At 50.5% G+C, this 19113-nt stretch overlaps 1 protein-coding gene across 1 annotated transcript; it reads left to right on the top strand.

Moving 5' to 3' along the window:
* Positions 1–8867: 8867 nt before the first annotated feature.
* Positions 8868–18086, top strand: LOC119861354 (cell wall protein DAN4-like). Its single transcript, XM_038416399.2, has 5 exons — positions 8868–9055; positions 10499–11389; positions 13393–13506; positions 14830–14915; positions 15682–18086. Exons 1-5 carry the CDS (start codon positions 8947–8949, stop codon positions 15760–15762), a joined length of 1281 nt encoding a protein of 426 aa, XP_038272327.1. The 5' UTR covers positions 8868–8946; the 3' UTR covers positions 15763–18086.
* The last annotated feature ends 1027 nt before the right edge of the window (positions 18087–19113 follow it).

The following is a 19113-nucleotide window of genomic DNA, read 5'->3' as shown; positions in this document are numbered from 1 at the left end:
GACAAGGAGGAATAAAAGAAAAATGAACAATTGTTAACCATTTGGGCAATTAATTGAGATTCCCTCCCCCTGCCTGTATCCTCATTTCTGGCTCCTGTATATTTATGTAGTTCTCAAAACTGTACAAAAGGGAGAGATTTCAAACTACTAGTGACACTTTTTATTAAGGCAAAGTCATAATAAAAACGTTACCATACTACATCTGACATTACTTATTCAGGATTAATATTCAGTGAACCTGGCTAAAGATTCTGGCAGGGGATTAGGGAGTGGAATCGTCTTCCTCTGAGTACATTAAAAAAGGGGTGAGGCAAATTTCTAAATACCGAACCTATTTGTGATGCTTCTCTCGTGTACATGGTGTGAAAACTTTTCCATTACAAGGACAGTCCATATGTCACAGTACCACAATTCCATAGAAAGTGGAGTTCCATTTTTCCAGTCATGGCAATTCAAAGTCTAGCTGCTAACAACAGAAAATTGTTTGCAGTGTTGTTGTAGCCGTGTTGGTCCCAAGATAAAAGAGAGACAAGGTGAGTGGGGTAATATTGTTTATTGGACCAACTTCTCTTGGCGAAAGGGACAACCTTTTGGGTTCCTGCAAGCTCTTCTTCAGCTCTGAAAGCTCAAAAGCTTGTCTCTTCACCAACAGAAGTTGGTCCAATATTACCTCACCCATCTTGTCTCTAACAATAGTAAAGAAATTACTTTGTTGTTCTATTTAAAATGTAGATCCTTTTGTAGAGCATGAAGTAAGCAGGTCAGGGGAATCTCTAGGAAGCCGGCATTTTGTTACACAATGAATCTCTTCAATAATTTCCTCCCCAAACTCTCTCATTCCTGGACACAACCTCCACATGTTCAGGTGTGTTCCCTTTTCCCCTCCAACAGAACACCTCCCTAGTTACAAAAATATGATGGCTCTTAACTGGAGGGAAATGCCATCTATATTGTAATTAATAAAAATGTTCTTGATGAGGTACATTCAGATTACTTTTGAAATCTTTTGAATATGACAATTGATTAGTTTTCCACTGAATGCATCCGATGAAGTGAGCTGTAGCTCACTAAAGCTTATGCTCAAATAAATTTGTTAGTCTCTAAGTGCCACAAGTACTCCTTTTCTGATTAGTTAGAATAATATTTAGCTATTATAAATATAATGACTGCGCTGAAGTATAGGAAGCTTTGCAAGGTGGTTGAGTTTAAATAGATATCCTTGCATATCAAGATCTTTGCACCAATGTAAATCTTTATTGAGAAATAATTGGAAAACTTGATACAGAAAGAGAGTGCTGTTTGTTTCTTGGATGTTCACTGTTCATTTTCCCGCTCCGTTTTATAGTCCATGTACAGCGTATTCCTCAATATGTGTGAATTGCGTCTTTCCATCATATTTGAATTTGATTACATTCCATTGAGTGCTTGTGTGATACTGTATTCCCGATCTTAATGCAAGTACTCCCTTCCTCCCACCCTTCGCTCTACCCCATCTCTCCGTTTTTGAAGGGATACTTTTGATGGGACGTCCATCCTAAGAATGAGATACCACTAAGGGAAGCATTACAATTATATTGAAGTCAGTCTTTTTCTACTTAGCACTCGCCCTAATAAAACAAAGTCTTAATAATTTTGCATCTTCTACATTATCACTCTCCTTAAATGTTTGATTCCATCCAGCATACACCTGGGATCAGTAACAGACTACAGCTTCTCCAAGTGCTGAAAAGCATCGTACGTAGCACTGCAAAATGCAGTAAAATCTATTCTGTGAGATGAAGCAGGGGTTCTGAGGAGCATGCCTATTGTACAGCTGCCATGAAGATACCTGCATTGGCAATTCTGGCTCCAGTGGTTTGATGGAACAGCTTGCAACTACAAAACATAGCAGCAGTGCAGCTTCAGGATCTGCAGAGCAGAACATAAATTCCTCTTTTACTCCAGAGAAACAGTCATTCAGCAAAAAGGTTACTGTTGCTGAATTAACGTTTTGCCGAGCATTCCCATTCGCTTTGCTGATCATTTCACCAAGCTGGTAAAGGTCGTGTTCCCAGACTCTGACATTGCATGAGAGTTTTCTTGTGGAAGAACAAAAGCAACCTGTGTCACCAAAGAACCGTCAGCATATCATCTCACAAAGTCAGCTGTGAACCATGCCAGGTCAGGACCTTCACCGTAATAAGGGGGGAAAGTAATGATGCCAATAACAAGGTCTGCAACATGATCTGGTATTTTGATCAGGTTGCTAGACGGGTTAAAAATGACTGCCTGGCAATGCAATATTCCAAATGCAAAGACCCTGTGTTCATCACTGAACTCTGTTTTTGTGGAGTACAATATTCCATGGGCAAATACCATTGGAATATTTTCTGACTCAGCAAATCAGATGGTTGGCAAGAACACTGTTGTTGTAAACAGAGTAAAGGAAACATCCCCCACTGTATGTTGCTTTCTGTGTATGTCTCATATGTGCCACTTGATTGCTAAAGCTGCTGTTGCAGCCACTCCCAAACCAATGGAAGGCATGTTAGTTGGTATCTTCTATTTTTTCAATGGAAGTGCACAAGGAAAAGAAGAATATGATCAAGGACAACTCAGCTCCACTACTGATACTGATCAAACATGGTGGAACTAGATGGCTAACTCTTCAACCCGCTGTAAAGATGCAATAACCAAGGGGAGCCCATTCTCGCACATTACAACAGCAGTTCTGAAATGGAGAAGCAAGGCAGAGTTCAGCATGTTGCTTGTTACTTAAAAGATGCCGAAATGGTCTCTTTTAGGAGCATGCCCTGAATGGTATAGTAGCATCTTTTTTTCGGTGGACGATTCCAGGGGGGGCCTTTGAATGGAAGGAGAGCATGTGTCTTCTCAGGAATCTCCTGAACAGATCTGTGGTGTTAGAGGCAGTAGGAACCAATACTGCTGATATTTCCTCTCTGGACTTCAGGGACCAAAACCTCCAGAAGGAAGATGGGAAGCTTCGCATTGGCACAAAGGCTAAAATCTCCCTGTCAGCCAACCCTGATCTGGATCTTCTTCCATGGACAAGGTTTCATAATGGGGTGAAAAAATTCCATGTTGCAGCCTGCAATAAGTTGTTGGAGAAGCTTCCACTGCAGGACCCAACTGTACGGGATTTAGGGATCCTGCATCCTGAGATGAAGTTTCCCACATTGGTCTCCTCAGAAGAAAAAAAGAAGGTCTGCCATGAGTGGAGAGGATGGTAGAAGGAGATTGCCTATAATGGCATATGGCCCACCTACAACTTCTGTTCGCAAATATCTCACTGGGCACTAGATGGTGAGGGTGTTGAGTTACTACAGAGCATTCTTTCCCAGGTGTCTGCCTGGTAAGTCTTGCCAATATGCTCAGGGTCAACTGATCGTCCTATTTGGGGTTCCCCGGGTCAGATTGGTGGAGACCCTGGGTAGTTTTTTTTGCCTTCCTCTGCAGCATGGGGCATGGGTCACTTGTTGGTTTGAACTAGAGTAAAGGGTGGATCCTCTGTAACTTGCCAGTCTTTAAATGAAGATTTGAGGCCTTTCAGTAACTCAGCCAGAGGTTCTGGGCCTATTGCAGGAGTGGCTGGACGAGATTCTGTGACCTGCAGATGTGCAGGAGGTTAGAGGAGGGGATCATGATTGTCCCTTGAGGCCATAAAAGTCTATGAGGGGAATGCATTTCAGGCAGACTGTTGTTTGAGTTCATTGTGTGGTGGAAGCAAGTGTTTGTGTTGAACAAAAGAGATTCACAGGAGAAGCATTCCGCACATCTACCAAAACTGATCAAAGCTCTCTTGATTCTGCCCTATGATCAGGTTAGCAACAAACGAGTGCTTTCAGAGCTGTGTAGAAATAAAACAGCGTTCTGGGGGTGTATGTCCAGGGAGCTGCTATCTGCATGTTCGGCCGACTCCTGGCTGCCGAGCGGGGAGCGGGATGGAGCTGCTTCTGCCTGAGAAAGCCTGACTGAGTGGTGGCCTGCTCCCTGCTTGGGCTCGGCAGCCGGGGATGGGACCAATGAGCTGGAAACATGCCGGGGCGGAGAGGGTGGCCCTGCTGCCAGGGACAGGGGCTGAGAGAGCCGGAGCCTCCCCTCCCACGCAGGCTCCGCTCTGCCCTCTCCCCCAGCGCCTCCCGTCCCCCGCCGAACAGCTGATCGGTGGGGCCGCCAAACAGCTGATCAACGGGTGGCTGGTGGGTGCTGAGCACCCACCATTTTTCCCTGTGGGTGCTCAGGCCCTGGAGCCCCCACAGAGTCGGCGCCTACGCTCTTGCTCACTTTGCTTTATCTCAGCAGGGCCTGATTTGCATTCAGGCCTTAAGCCTTACAGCCGGCCTCATGTCTCAGGCTCTCTCCTTCTACCACCCCGGTAAAGAAATCTGAAGTCCAGGATTCACAGTAACCAAACTGAGTCCTCTCCACCCAGTCCAAACAATGCAAAAATACAACTCTCAGCCCCCTTCGTCCTCCATCCCCTATTCCACCTGTCTGCTACAGCCAGGGCATCTTACCTCCCCCAGGAAGTTGTGCCCAAGGCCCTCGGCTTTGTTGCTCAGGAGAGAACTGAGTGCGGAGCCAAGGGCTGCTCCCCCGACGAATTCTGCCAGCACGACGCCATCCTTTGCAGTGCTGCTAACACGCAGCCTGTCCGGGTGTCGTTGCATTGGTTATTTCAGGGAGGTAAGGGCAGAGAGAAAACACTATGCTGCTTCATTTGCCCTTGGTCTCCTGGCCCACCTGTAGGGTCTGAAAAGGGAGCATTTATTGTGGCCGCAGTTTAACAGAACTAGTGATTTTGGTGCATCCGTTTGTGGGGGCCCAACTTGGGCCATGTGAAAGGGAGAAGGTTCAGAAAACCAGGCTGCCCTTGGTTGACCACCCAGAAATGAAGGCATCCCCAAATCACCGCTCCCTTCTGAGAAATCAGGTGGCTAACTCCAAGAAAGAGCTGGGAGAGTGAAAGGAAGAGTGAGAGAGACGCTCTGAGGGCAGACAGAGGAATTGCAGCTCCTCATCCCGGTCGGTTCTCATTTCTCTGGACCGTGCTACTCTCTTCTTCCTGGCTGGGGCACAAGTTTGTACCAAACTCCAGCATCCCGAGAACAAGTCCATCTGCAGGTGCTTATGATTCTTCTTTCCCTTGCAACTAATACAAACAGGATGGTGGTAGCAGGCAGTCTGGGTCCTACTTGCTGTGTGACCCCGAGCAAATCCACAGGACAATTTGATCCTAAGCAGCCATTGATTTGGAGAGCCTCCGTTTTTGGTGACCGCCTTATGACATCTTGGTCCTGATCTGCAGAGGGGCTAAGCACCCACCACAGTCCCCCTGACCTTCTATTGGGAGCTGAAGGCGCTCAACACCTCTGACAGTCACACCCAGGAGGGACACCCTAAAAATAAGATCCCAAAATCAGAGGCCACTTGAAAATGCTGCCCTCAACTGCTTCCTGCCTCAGTTTCCTTAGCTGTACTTTAGATAGACTGATACTAGCCCACTTTGGTGAGAGAGCCAGGGCCAGACACTGCTCTAGAAATGCCATGAAGGGTGTGACCATCACCAGGAAGAATTCTTAAGGAGTGAGAAGATCTGTCCTGTCCAAGGGCTGTACCTTATGCCCTGGATATAGGCAAACATAAACACAGCTCTTTGTTATGGGTATGTATTATTTTGTGCTTACAATGAGGAACCTGAGAGGCCTTAAAAGGAGGGAGGGTTATTTTCCATGGGCTAGAGCAGTAAAGTGGAGGACAGGACTCCTGGGTTCTATTCCCAGGTCTGTTACTGACTCGCTGCATGACCTTGGGCAAGTCACTTTGCTGCTTTGTGCCTCAGTTTCTCCATCTGAATTGCAGCAGGTTCTGAACATTCCCCAAAGTTCCAGAATGGTGGAAGATTGGCTTTTCAGTTCATTCAGTAGCCACGGGTCAGCCACAAAGCGAGGAGCAGCTTCCAGACCCAAATGGCCCTGCAATTCAGAAGCTTTGGTTCTGTGTGACCTCCACCAATGACCTTGATGGGCTGAGTGCCAAATGCATCTCACCTTGCGTGTTACAGGGTTTGAATAGGAGAAAGAGGAAATAGAGGGGGAAAAAAACCCCAGTATGTGTGGAGCGGTGGCTGCAGATTGCCTGAGGGCCAGAAGCATGAAAGTGGTGCTAGTAGCCCAGGGAGATGCCATGTGTGTAGCACTGATTGTCATCAGCTGTGGGAATGAGGAACTTGTGCAAGGAGCAGCTCTTGCCATAACAGCAGCTTTCAGTCATGAGGGGCACTGGGGAAGTGATGTCTGTAAAGCACCTGGGGGGAAAGTCCCCAGGCTGGGCTCACTGGTTAGCTACAGGCTGCCGCTGGCTTTGCGAGCAGTGCCCTGCAGCTTCCGCACTCATGGAGCACCCCAGAAAGAACCCCAGGGGACAGGTCCCCAAAAGAACTCAGCACCAGCTTCCAAAGGGCTCAGGACCCGCAGTCAGGGCCAGGTTCCCCCTGGGCTCAGCAGCCACAGTCAGGGCTGGGTTCCCCTGGGGCTCAGCGGCCGCAGTCAAGGCCGGGTTCCCCGGGGCTCAGCGGCCGCAGTCGAGGCCGGGTTCCCCCTGGGCTCAGCGGCCACAGTCAGGGCTGGGTTCCCCTGGGGCTCAGCACCCACAGTCGAGGCCGGGTCCCCCGGGGCTCAGCGGCCGCAGTCGAGGCCAGGTTTCCCGGGGCTCAGCACCTGCAGTCGGGGCCGGATTCCTCTGGGGCTCAGCGCCCGTACTCGGGGCCTGGTTCCCCGGGGCTCAGCAACCGCACTCAGGGCCGGGTTCTTCAGGGCTCGGCTCCCGCAGTGGGGCAGGAAGCTGAGCTCCCCTTTAGGCTGCGGAATAAGGACTGCCCTGCTTGCGGGTATGGGCAGGAAGGGGAGCAAGGCCGGGCCGGGCAGGGGAGAGTTGGGGTGGGGTGTGGAGGTGGCGCTGTAAGGCCGTTTCACTGCAGTCATTACTGTTAATCCCTCTGGCGGAGTGACAAGCTGTTACTGGCAGCTTTGTAATGTTGACGTGGGTGTTTGCGGCAGCCTGATCAATGAATCACATGGAAACAGAGGGCAAACATGGGGCCAGATCCTCAGCTGGTGTAGATCGGAGTAATGTTGACTTCACTGCAGCCGTGCTGAGTGACGCCAGCTGAGGATCTCAACCCCTGTGAGTGGAGAAGCCACAGCTGGCTGCAGCATCTGTCAGAGGCATTGCCCGATGGCTGGGTAATGAAGTGACTGGAAGAAAGGGTACCAAGCCCGCGTCACACATTCACTTTGTCCGGGGCGCTCATACTCCTCCATGTCCCGTTTTAAAAGGACAGTCGAGATGGAAACAGCACAAATTATTTAATAAGCCCCCACCCCTCCCCACCTTGCTCAGTGCAGGCCTCTTCCCTGCTTTGTCCTGGCTAACCAGGGCATCCCACCCCCCTTTGCTGGCTCTCCCAGCTTGGAAATGTACATGATGTTCAACCACAGGCTTCCATCACTTGGTTTTATCCCACCGCTCTCTCCTGGCTGTTTAGCCCTGCAGATGTAGGAAGGTGGCTCTCGGGTCGCCTCCCCTTTAACCGTCAGCCAACAGCAAAATCTTTTTGGGTGAGTCTTCGCAAAGTACCTGAGTCTCATCAACTCCCTTCAATGCTTGTCAAGGCTCAAGCCATGTCCACACTAGCCAGGTTTTGCTGGCGTGGCTATACCAGCATACCGTACCACCAAAGTACCCCAGCGTGGATGCAGTTTATAGCGGCAAAGCTGTGTTTCTGCTGGCATAGCTTATTCCACCCCACCCCCTCCAAATGAAACCAGCTAGACCAATGAAAGCACAGTTTTGCCTGAGTAGGTATGTCTACATCAGGCACTTCTACTGGCACAGCTTTCGGGGTGGAGATCACCCCAACATCAGAAAAGGACCAGCAAACCTTTCTAGTGCGGACACAGCTTTTATACTCCCGCAAAAGTGCTTGAGCTGCTGTAGCATACACAACGAAATAAGCGCTATTGGCACAATGACTTGATGCTGGTATGGCTGCATCAGCACCTGGGCTTTTGCCAATATAAAAAAAGTCACCAAAATATCAGATTCCGGACATTACTAGACCAGCAATAGTGTCTAGCATAGACCTGGCCTTGGTAGCAGAATTGGGGTAAGCACCCAGGTCTTCTGGCTCCCACACTGCTGCTGCAGTCATTCGTAACTGGCCATGCTGGGCACATACTGGGATACTGATGTGTCGAGAAATGCACCCCAGGGCTCGTTAGTGCTGCATGGAGCAGGGCTCTCACTCATCCCCCTCTTCATTCAGTCCTTTGTAGAGGAAATTTACCTAGGGGGTGGCTCAGGATGGCCCTGCGCAGGATGTCGGTGCTCCACCCAGATCAGGGATGGTTTTAAACCTGGCGTTTGATTAAACTTAGTATCCAAAAAAAACCATTGCTGCCGTGTGTCCTTTCAAAGCACCACAAGCCCTGCTGCTGCAGCCAGTGCTATCTCCTGGCCCTCTCAGCCGACCTTCAGTCCTTAAAGGGACAGTGCACAGGCGGGGGCACTGGAACAATTTGTATAGTGGGGAAGCTGACGTCCATTGAACCAAACTGTAACCCCTGCATAAGATGGAAACCACTTCAAACCAGGGAATGCAGCCGCACCCCCAGTGCCACTGGTCCTAGCACCTATGGGCACAGGTGAATCTAATCTCACTGTTCCCTCATTTGTGCATAATTTGCATCAGGTGACAGGGCGTGACCTGGCTCATGAAAAAGCAACTCGCTTCCAGGGTCAGGTGCCAGGAAAAAAAACACCTGAACACTCCACCTCCAAGTGAAGCGAACCAGGAAACCATATTGCTAAAGCAAACAGAGGGTGCGGGCTCCCAGTAGGTGACTACCAGCACAGAGCAGACTCCTGTTCCTAGTCCGTGCAGGCATGGCATGCCGCAGATGCGCTAAGATGGGCTGGCAGGGTTCATGGGGGCTGGTTTTGCTCCTGGGCTTTCTGCTGCACTCTGGATGGATCCTGCAAGCAAACACTGCTGGTAAGGGCTAAGCTGGACTCATGTCTGTGTTACCAGTTTTATCTCAGCGGGACAGGGGAGAAGGTGGTGGTTACGATATTGACTTGTGTTGTGGTATTCAGTGAGCACATTAATTCTGCACATTCCAGAGGGGTTGTTTTCTGCCCTGATCTCTGATGAACCACTCTAGAGACAAGATGCTGCCTTTTTGTTTGCTTGTTCATTGAGAAATTGGCTTTTACTGGTTCCTTCACACAAGCTGAAGGAGGCAACATGTAATTAACTGCGAGAGAAGCTAGGGTGGGATAGAAAACAGAGAGGCCAAGCCAGGATCCAGAACTACGAATGTCTGGAATATCACTCACCTTGCACTGGAATATTAGAATAAAGGCCTTCTCCATAGGGACCCTCTAACACCATCAATCTTTCTGTCTGCTTCCATAGACATTACTCCCTCTACATGTATCCCACAGCCATCCCCTTCAGGGAATTCTGCACTGGTGCAGGGGCTGATTCTGATCTCCCCAGGGTAAATCCAGAGTAATTCCACTGCAATCTGTGGTGTTACACCTGGGACATGCAATTGGACCTAGGTTCACGAGGGTAGAACGTCAGAGCCGAGATCCATCCGTGTGGCTATGAAAGCTGAATTTTCCCTCCGTTTCCTTTCTGTTTCTGTGCCAAAGGGATTACTTAAACAGGAGCTCGCTCGTCTGCGGCACGCTCTGAGGGAGCCTGTCTCAGTGAGGAGGAAGGAAGAGCTGTCACTGTGGTTATTTTTGTTAATTAAAACCAGCGGGGCTGAGTCTCTGCTCAGTCGCACAGCTTTGGCACTGGCACAGGTCCACCGACTTTAATGGAGTCACTCCTAATTAACACTGGTGTAATAGTGAGAGGCAAAGCAGGCCCAGTTTCTTTAATTCATCATCATAATAACACATAGCAACTTTTGTACCTTACAAAGAAGGTCAGTATCACGACCCCCATTTTACAGATGGGGAAACCGAGGCCCGGGGAGGGGTGGTGGGGAGTAACAGATCAAAGGACTCCTTCGGTGGGCTGACGTGACACTCTAGATGTAGTTCCAGTTTATGTATTTATTTGTTTACCAGTCTGTGTATCTTGATGAACCAGGCAGCAGACCTTGGGGAGAGCAGCCTTCGATTAAAAAACTGCCTATGGTATTGGTTTCATACACGCTCCCTTTCTCTAAAAATTATGCAACAACACGTGCGGTGCATGGCTCTGGCAGTTGGGGAGGCTAGCATGAGCGCCAGACGCTCCCCCGGTGCCTGGATGTGGCTCCCCCCCTGCTCAGCCTCCTCCCCCTGAGGCCCCGCCTCCCTCCAGCACCACTTTCCCCAGACCCTGCCCCTGCTCAGCCCCAGGCCCTTGTCTCGCTCATGTGCATCTTTTGTTATGGAACCGATTAATATTGTCCTAATATTTATATTTCACACAAAGCTGGGACATCGACACCTCCCACAACAGCAGCTGGGGCCCCTGAAACAACCACCACAGCGATGGAGAACACCTCAACGGGCAGCCTGCCTGCCACCCCATCTGGAAGCACAGACACCCCAACGCCACCCAGTACCATCACGCCAGCTGCAAACCCCCTGGCCAAGGCCACTGAAACACCAGCTGCTGCAATCACGGCTCCAACTAGCCTCCCCACCTCACTGCCAGAGGGTTCCCAGTCCCTGGCCACAGCAACCCAGGCTGTCCCCATGCCAGCTGACATGACATCCATGACAACTCTGACCAGCGCAGGAGAAACCACCCCAGCAGATCCTACAACCACCACACACCTTGAGACTACTGCAGGAAGAGAGACACTCACAACAGCCTCTGTTGTCACTATGCCAAACACAACCACAACTCAAGGGGCTATCCTCACAGCGACAGAAACCAGCCCTTCAGTGCTTGTCACCCTCACCCCACTGAGGGTGAGTACCACGGCTGTTGAGACCACCGCACCAACGTCTGTCACTGCGTCTACGACAGAAACAGCATCAACAGTGGGCTCCAGCACAGAAACCACCCTGGTGGCCAACAGCCCCACTGCAACAAGCGAGAGCACGGCCCCAGGACCTCACACCGCAGCAGCAGAAAGGGGAACTTCAACAGGCACCGTGACAGAGACACTCGCCACCAGCAGAATAGCTAATACCACAACCGCCGTCAGCACCACTGCAGCCAGAGAGGTTCCCCAAACAGTCCGTACTAGCACCGTCCCAGCTGGAAACACGACGGTTAAATTCCCAGCTACAGCTAACCCCACTGTGGCAGCACCGAGCAGCAAGGTGCCCCTGGATACCACTCCAGCAACTCAGAACTTCAGTGCAGCTCCAAGTAAGTGCTACAGCTTCTGCATGTAAGGGAGGTGCTGTGCCAAGATGCATGGCCAGCCTCCTGGGAGAGGGATGCAGGGATGGAGCAAGAGGCAGTGTCGGGACTGGGCCGGGAGGGAACCAGGTTTGAAGTAATGAGTATTTGAATATCAGGATGGCAGGGTTTCAGTGTCACTGGAACGTGGCGCGGCTGGGTCTACGCAGGAAAGACCCAATTGGGTCAGCCCCTCAGAAGGTAATAACACAATCCTGTTCCGGGGGAGATCAGGTGTTACAAGTGGGCCACACCAATGGCCGCCTTCGGCCCGAGGTTGGGCCCTGAGTGCAGCTTGCGCAGCCTCTGGAACGCAGCACTCAGTGTTCGGCAGAAATACCAGCTTCCCCATGTCCATGGGCGTCAGGGGTGGCTGGGATTTCCTGAGCTGGAAGAGTAGGATGGGTCTGTGCTTTCCCCTTGGTACCAATTGGATGGAACACGGGTTTCTCTGTAGCCAGCACCAACGGGAGTCTGCTTTTCAAACAGCCGCATAAGGCATTCTGAGCCCTGGCCCCCCGGCTCACAGCTGGGTGCGGAGCTTGTCCCGCCAGGCAATAGCACCACACACGACAACTCCACGCAAGTCGCCCACCCCTCCTCTGCTGTTCGCACAACAAAGAGCCTTCAATATGGAATGAGGGTAAATATTCCCCTGTATTCCTGCAGGATGAAATTCATCCTTGGGCAGAAGGGCTATGACATGGCCTACGTGCTGCTTTTCAATAGATCTTAGTGAGCTTTATGTGGTTCAGGAGCCCTGTGCCGGACCTCTGCAGAGGAGTGAATGTCACCCTCCGCACCTAATCCAGTGGAGCTGAGGTAGCCGCTGGCACGGGAAGAGGTACAGAAGGTATCTGGAGTGTTTGCCTGAGCGCATGATTTCCAAAAAGCCGGCGTGCTGCAAAAAAGCAAACCAAGCCTTGGAAATGTAACTACTGCAGGGCCTTGTTAGCCACCAATAACAAGGGGGCACATTCATGTGCTAGGTAAGGGCTTGGGAGAACCCAAACAAGGGCATGTTGTGCTGTGGGTAAATGCTTCCATGCCGGGAATGGCAGAACATGTGAAATGAGAACTCAGCGGCATGGGGAATGATGTCGGAGAGGCAAGGGATAAATCTGGGAATTCATTTATGTTCTGAAAAATCATCATCCTACAAGTTCCAATGAATAAGGACTCCCCTAGAGTATATAGCCAGATGGATGCGTGTACCCCATCTGGGCTTGGGTTCTCTGTATAGAGTTTTGTCAATTTGTCATTAGTAATCAAACTAATTATTTGATTACTAATATGGTTTGAGAGATGGAAGGTGTGTGTAACACTCCTCCACCACTGGTCATCAGCAAGGTTTGAACTCTGAACTGTCCAATTGAGGTAAAGGAATAACTCCATTAGCTGGCAGGAGTAGTAGGTTGTTATCCTCTAGGTGAACCAGCCACTGTGTGGGGGGGTGGGGGGGCACACCACTAACTTTACAAGTGTGCTACATTTCAGCTATAGTTTATTACATTCCAGCACAGATTATAACCCTGAAAAACACATTGTCTATATGTGGGTTTGTCTACATGAAAATGAATACAGAATAAACTAGGGTGTAAATTAAAGCAGATTAACTATACCTGCTTAATTCCCTGTGTGGACACTCTTATTCCAGAATCAGAGTGTCTTATTCCCAAGTAGCTTAATCCACTTGCAAAGAAGGCATTATTATTCTGGAATAAGAGCACCCACACATAGAGTTAAGCAGGAATAACTGCATGTAGACAAGCTCTATTGTGGAGAGGGGAAACTCAGAGGTGGAGGTATCAGAAGCCGAAGAAGGTTTATGCTGGTTCTTTCCTCAGAGATAGGATTTGTAGAAGAAGTAAAATGCTTGGCTTTTCGGAGCTGGGCTCCCCTCAATGGCATCCAGCACAGTATCTGCATGTCTCTGCAGACAGAACTGATGGCAACTTTCTTTTAAACAGCCACGGAATCCGCTGCTAGGCCTAACTCCACTGCCCTGCCCTGGGTCCCAGATGTCACGACGGAAGAGCAGACGACAGCGCTGTCCACATGCCACCCTACAGCTGCCAACGCAAGTAAGGGCTGTAACTGCTGGGGGCAAATCCTCATCCCTGCTTGAGTGGCCGGGCTGCGTGCTGGCAACCGAGGGAAAGGGATCCTCTTGCCAGGCCATGCCATGGCAACTGCGGCATCCTCGGAGCCTCTGCTCTTGAACGGCTAGTGCATCTGGGCAGTTGCAGGCCCACCAGCCCTGCCCCCTGCTGATTCCTCTCCCCGCAGCTTCGGGAGATCTGGCAGCGAGTGTGGCACCCCTAACAAGCCCGACGTTCCACAGGTGCCTTTATAGTTTGTAGTTTTTAATCCCCCTCCCCCAGATCAGCTGAGCCATAAATTGAGAGACCTCGTCTCTTGCTTTCTGTGCACAAGGAGGTCTCTTCTCCAGCTGGGGTCTCCAGGGATTCCTGGCCAAGGTCTATGGGTCAGGGCTCGAGCTGAATGTCCAGCTGGCTGATCCGGCCTGTCTTTGGGAGCTGGAAGGGCGTTTCAGTGCAATGGCTTACAAGGGATTGGTCCAGGAGTTCCTGGACTCCTCACCCGCTGCCTGGACGCGATAGACAGTGACACACAGAGCCTGCGAATCGAGGGCAGAGCTGGCCCCAAGTAATTTTTGACAGGCCGTGTGCGCAAAAAATTTCTTCTGTGCACATTTTTGTGCTCCTGGGAAAAACTTTGTGCGCGCGATGTTTCACCATGTGCGCGGGGTTTAGGGTCTGTGTGTGCGTGCAGACGCACACAGCTTAGAGAGAACAGTGGCCCAAAGGGTTGGTTTAGGGATTAGAAAGGAGAGGAAGGGTGATCTTGTGATGAGCATCGGGCTGGCTTCAATTCCCAGCTGTGCTGTAGACTCCCTGTGTTCCCTTGGGCGAGGTACGCAGGGTCTGCAGGATATGCAGCTAGGTACTCGCAGCCAGCCAGGGCCAGCTGACTTGGGCTAAGCGGTTCTTAATTGCGGTGGAGACATTTGGGCTCCGGCTGGAGCCCAGGCTCTAGGACTCCATGAAGTGGGAGGGTCCCAGAGCTCAGGCTGCCTGAGCCCAAGCCTGTCTACACTGCAGTTAAACAGCCCCTTAGCCTGAGCCCCACGAGCCTGAGTCAGCTGGCACGAAGCAGCCGTGGGTGTCTAATTGCAGTGTAGACAGACCCTAAGTCTCTCTGTGCCTCAGTTCCCCATCTGTACAATGCTCTTGTCTATTTAGATTTGGGGCAGGCTCTTTCTCATCCAATAAGTATGTACAGCACCTAGCGCTATGGGGCTCTGATCTTGGTGAGGGAGTCTACATGCTACTGGAACGGAAATTATTGGTAACCTAATAATAATTTGCTCTCTCCATTCCTAGCTGGTGCTCACCTCTTCCTATCGCTGGGACTCTCCACTCACCTGAACCTCAGCGAGCCCCAGGTTAGGGGTCTGGTTTTGTCCAAGGTGAGATTTGTGAAATCTCTAACACAGAATGTCAACGCAGTGTGTGAAGTAGGCCGCCAAGGGGTTTGCCTTTAAAAGCAAAGATTGAATATTTGGGGCTGAATAGCCACTAGCACTGTAAAAAGATGTAGTCCATGGTCCAGAGGAGGCTTAAGGTTTCCTGGGATCCTGGGCCAGAGCAAGTGGGGAGCCCCTCCCCACCCCTTCTGCCTGCGCCCCCGCCCACAGCCCCACCCCTTTCTGCCCCTTCCCCAGGGCCCACCCTTGTTCCACCCAGGGTCCCCCCCACGCTGCCTCCCCCACTGCAGCCCCGCAACCCCTTTTGCTCCTTCTCCTTCCCCCACACCCTATTGCAGCCCCACAACTGGAGAAGCTCTGTCCCTGCGCCGTGGCCCTGGGGCACAGTGGGGAGTGAGGCTTCCTCCCCTTTCCCCCCAGCTTCTGTAGGGGACCAGGGTCAGGGCGCTCGGGCTTCTCCAGCCCTGCCTGCCCAGTGCTTCTGCCCAGAGTGGGGTTGGGTGCAGGGGCTTTCCCTGCTGCTCCACGGCTTCTGCTGGGGAAAGGGTTGGGGCATGCTGGGTGTGGGCGGGGGGGAGCTTCCCCCGTCCCACAGCTTCTGCCAGGGACAGGGTCAGAGGCTGCTGGGGGGATTTCCCCACCTCTCCTGCCTGGTGCCGCTGCCGCAGAGCGGGGTTGGGACACGGGGGACACTGTTTTAATGCTATCCTTATGCTATGTGGGTTTCATCCCGTGCTTTTCCCTGCAGCTTGAGCAAGAGCTAAAAATGAAGTTCTCATGCACCGAGTTCAACGTCCTCTGGAAAGGAGACCGAAAAAGTGAGCAGTGACTCTGCTGGCCCCCAAGGAACCTCTGGCTTCATGTCTGGGTACCACAGTAAGCGGGACAAGGGCCATGACACGAAAGGGGACCACGTGGCTGCTAATACCTGTGCTCCTCGACTCCGGAGTGGAAACCACACCTGCAAGATACAGGTTTAAGCCCAGGAGAAGAAATCTCTCTTCTGCATGCTGAGACCTCAGGCTTTCTTTTGCCATAACCCTCCTGGACTCTGGTTCTGAAAGGCCAAACCCCTTGGGAGATTCCATAGATAGTAAGAATTCAAAAAAGAGGTGAATGCCCTTTAAAGGTTCCAGTGAAGATGAAAAATGTCAGGTCTGGAGATTTCCCCTCTCCGTCCTCTCTTCCTGTATGAAAGGAGCCAATGATTTGAATTGCAAGCTCTTGGGGCTGTCTCTGACTATATATATGTACATCCTAGCACCATATCTCAGTTGCAGCCACTAGGCCATGCTGTCATATAATCAATAATATTGGGATCTTGTGGGCGAACAGCGAGTGGAGGCTCTGACTGCTGCTGCATTGCTGGCTGTCCAGGTGCAGGCAAATCCGGCGAGCCCAGGATAAAAGGAATTGTTTTTTCCAAGTTATGTTTATGTTTTGGGTCGTATTGACCCTGGACCCAGAGAAATGGAATGGGTCACCCATCAGGGACCAGAGAGGCTAACCTCCCTCCCAGGTCGTGTCCCCAGCCCTGCTGCCTGCACTTTCATTCTCTGGATTAAATTCTTGGCTGTAAGATCTGGGAGGTTGTTTCCATGGTTCCCACCAGCCCCCAGGGTGGATCGGGATGTTTCCCTGTCCATTTCCAGAATGAGTCGTTGCAGGTGCTGGGCTGATGGGCCTGGAGATGAAAGTCTTCTGTCCACCACTCAGCTGCAGCAAGGACTGCATCGGTGAGAGCTTTCCCACACCATCCTGCCAATGTGCCTCCCTAAACCATCCTCTGGAAGGGAGAGAATGGTCTTTGCAACCCAAGGCACTGTGCAGTGAATGCTAAGCACCGCATAGGGCTTACGTGCGACTTAAAATATAAGTAGGCTTAGTGCGAACCCTCCAGAGAGGAATGAATTTCAACCCCCTAGTCATTAGCCTCTCTGCCCCCTTCCTGGGCCCAGCCCTTCCAAACTACAGTAGCGGGGAAATGAATAAAAGAAAAATCTCTTCCTTGTTCCTCTTTGGCAGTGAACATTCAGCCATCCTGGCACACCCGGGAGTGTCACTCCAGCAATGCGCTCTGCGTTAGCAGCAGGAGCTCCACAGGGCAGAGGATGGCTTCACCCTTTATTCACCCCTCTGTTCAATCATTATTCCTCCTTTTTGACCCGTTTTGCATTTTTCATAGTAGTTTGCTTCTCCTGACAGCTGCAGCCTTCCGCTTAGCAACACAAGCCATTGTGAGCACACCGCTTAGGGACTCTCCTCACTGGCTCCCCATTGAATGCAGAGTCCATTTTATGTCTTTGTCCTGATAGTTAAAACCCTCTCTGGTACTGACCCTTGCTACCTGGGAGTATGAAGGAAGCAATGATGGAAACCCAGTTCTACAGGGTCCTTCGCTGGATTTTTCCAGTCCCAGCTAAGCAGTTTGTCCCCCTCCCCGAGGCAAATGAAACTAGTAATTCATTAACTGATCAATCAGCCAGATAAAATCACACTGAAACAATGATTAGTTCGAGCAATTTTTTAAACCCTCCCCTTGTTTTAACAACTCCAAAAAACCAGAATTTTGGGAATTTCAAGACCAAATCAAATAATAATTTTTTATTTTATTTAATCCCTGGCCTAGCACTGGATTCAGACTGGAAATAAGGTATAACGTTTTTAACTGCGAGAGTAATTAACCACTGGAACAATTTACCCAGGGTCGCAGTGGAGTCTCCATCACTGGCAATTTTAAAATCACAATTGGATGTTTCTCTAAAATATCTGCTCCCGGAATTATCTGGGGGCTATTCTCTGGCTTGTGTTATGCAGGAGGTCAGACTAGCTGATCACAATGGTCCCGTCTGCCTTGGAATCTAGGAATTCTCAGTTATGTTCTGGCCCCTGTGAGCTGCTCGGGCAGAATAACGGGGCCTCAAAGAGGACAGAAATGGACCCTGAAAATACACTGACTGGTATAGAACTGGACACTAGTTTCATGATCTCCAAGAACCCCAAACCAGGGCATAACTAAATGATCATTATGACATGATTTGGGTGGGCAATTCTCTTTACCAGTTAATAATTGTATTTGTTGTGTTCTTCTTTGCCCTCACCAGTGAAAAAGTTTGGACTTACTTTATTGTATAATCTGATAATGGTTCTCTACTCCAGTTTAGTTACCATTCTTTTCTTTGTTATCTTTATTAGCTGTGTTAAAATAATTTTAAAAGACCACTCTGGGCACAACTGGGTGTGATCTGGGATGGCCCCCCTGCCATTCCCCCTTCAGTTCTGCCCCCCACCCCCATCCTGTGCCCAGGACAGGAATGGAGTAACTGAGGACTTGGGGTCCTATTCAGTGAAGTGTGCTTGTTCTCCTCAGCTAATATGCTGAACTTCCATTGCTGATCTGAGGAATTCACCCTCTTATATTTGTGGAGAGAGGGGAGCCCCTAAAAGAAGCTATAATGACTTGCAAACTGATTGGGCTGGAATAAAACCTTACCCAAGCATTGACTAGATCCCAGGAGCATGAATCTTATCTGAAGTTAAACAAATCTCAGTTAAACTGTAGGTTCTTCCCACCCCTACGAGTGGCCTGAAATGCTGAATGCGGCACTGTTGGATGCTGCTGCAACACACGATCAGCCATATGCAGGAGGTGAGGGGTTGCATATCGCTCAGTACATGGAGCGGGTAGGATGCATCATACGTTCTGGGCATCAGTCGCACACTGGCAGCCCTACCCATGGGTGTGTCCAGCACCTGGTTTCCCCCCTTTGTTGGTTTGCCTTTCCCTGTCTGTGTGCAATGGGTGTGCAAGGACCCAGGAATCATAAGGATGTTTGGCCCTTCGCGGATGTATGGGGACTGACCCTATTGTTCGTCCCATGTAGGATTGTGCTGCTGGTGTGTCCCAGTAGGAACACGTTCAATACGGTGGCGGTAAACTAACAGCAGCTACACCCATATCTGCGACATCTCTGCCCATCCTGCAGATGGACCCCACTGGCCTTTTTCCTTTTCCAGGAATCCAGGAGGTGTGGGCTGGGTGACTCCCCGTTGTCACGAGACTGGTGTTGGAGCACAGCTTCCCAGCGGGAGACAGCACAATGCGCCTACAGCTCTTGCCATTGTCACTTGCCAGAGAGGTTCTCGCACATTGCATTTTGCACACCACTTCGGAAATCAT

The sequence above is a fragment of the Dermochelys coriacea genome, chromosome 9 (assembly GCF_009764565.3).
Source record: "Dermochelys coriacea isolate rDerCor1 chromosome 9, rDerCor1.pri.v4, whole genome shotgun sequence".
Classification (NCBI taxonomy): domain Eukaryota; kingdom Metazoa; phylum Chordata; order Testudines; family Dermochelyidae; genus Dermochelys; species Dermochelys coriacea.
This window is presented reverse-complemented; position numbering and strand designations above follow the sequence as displayed.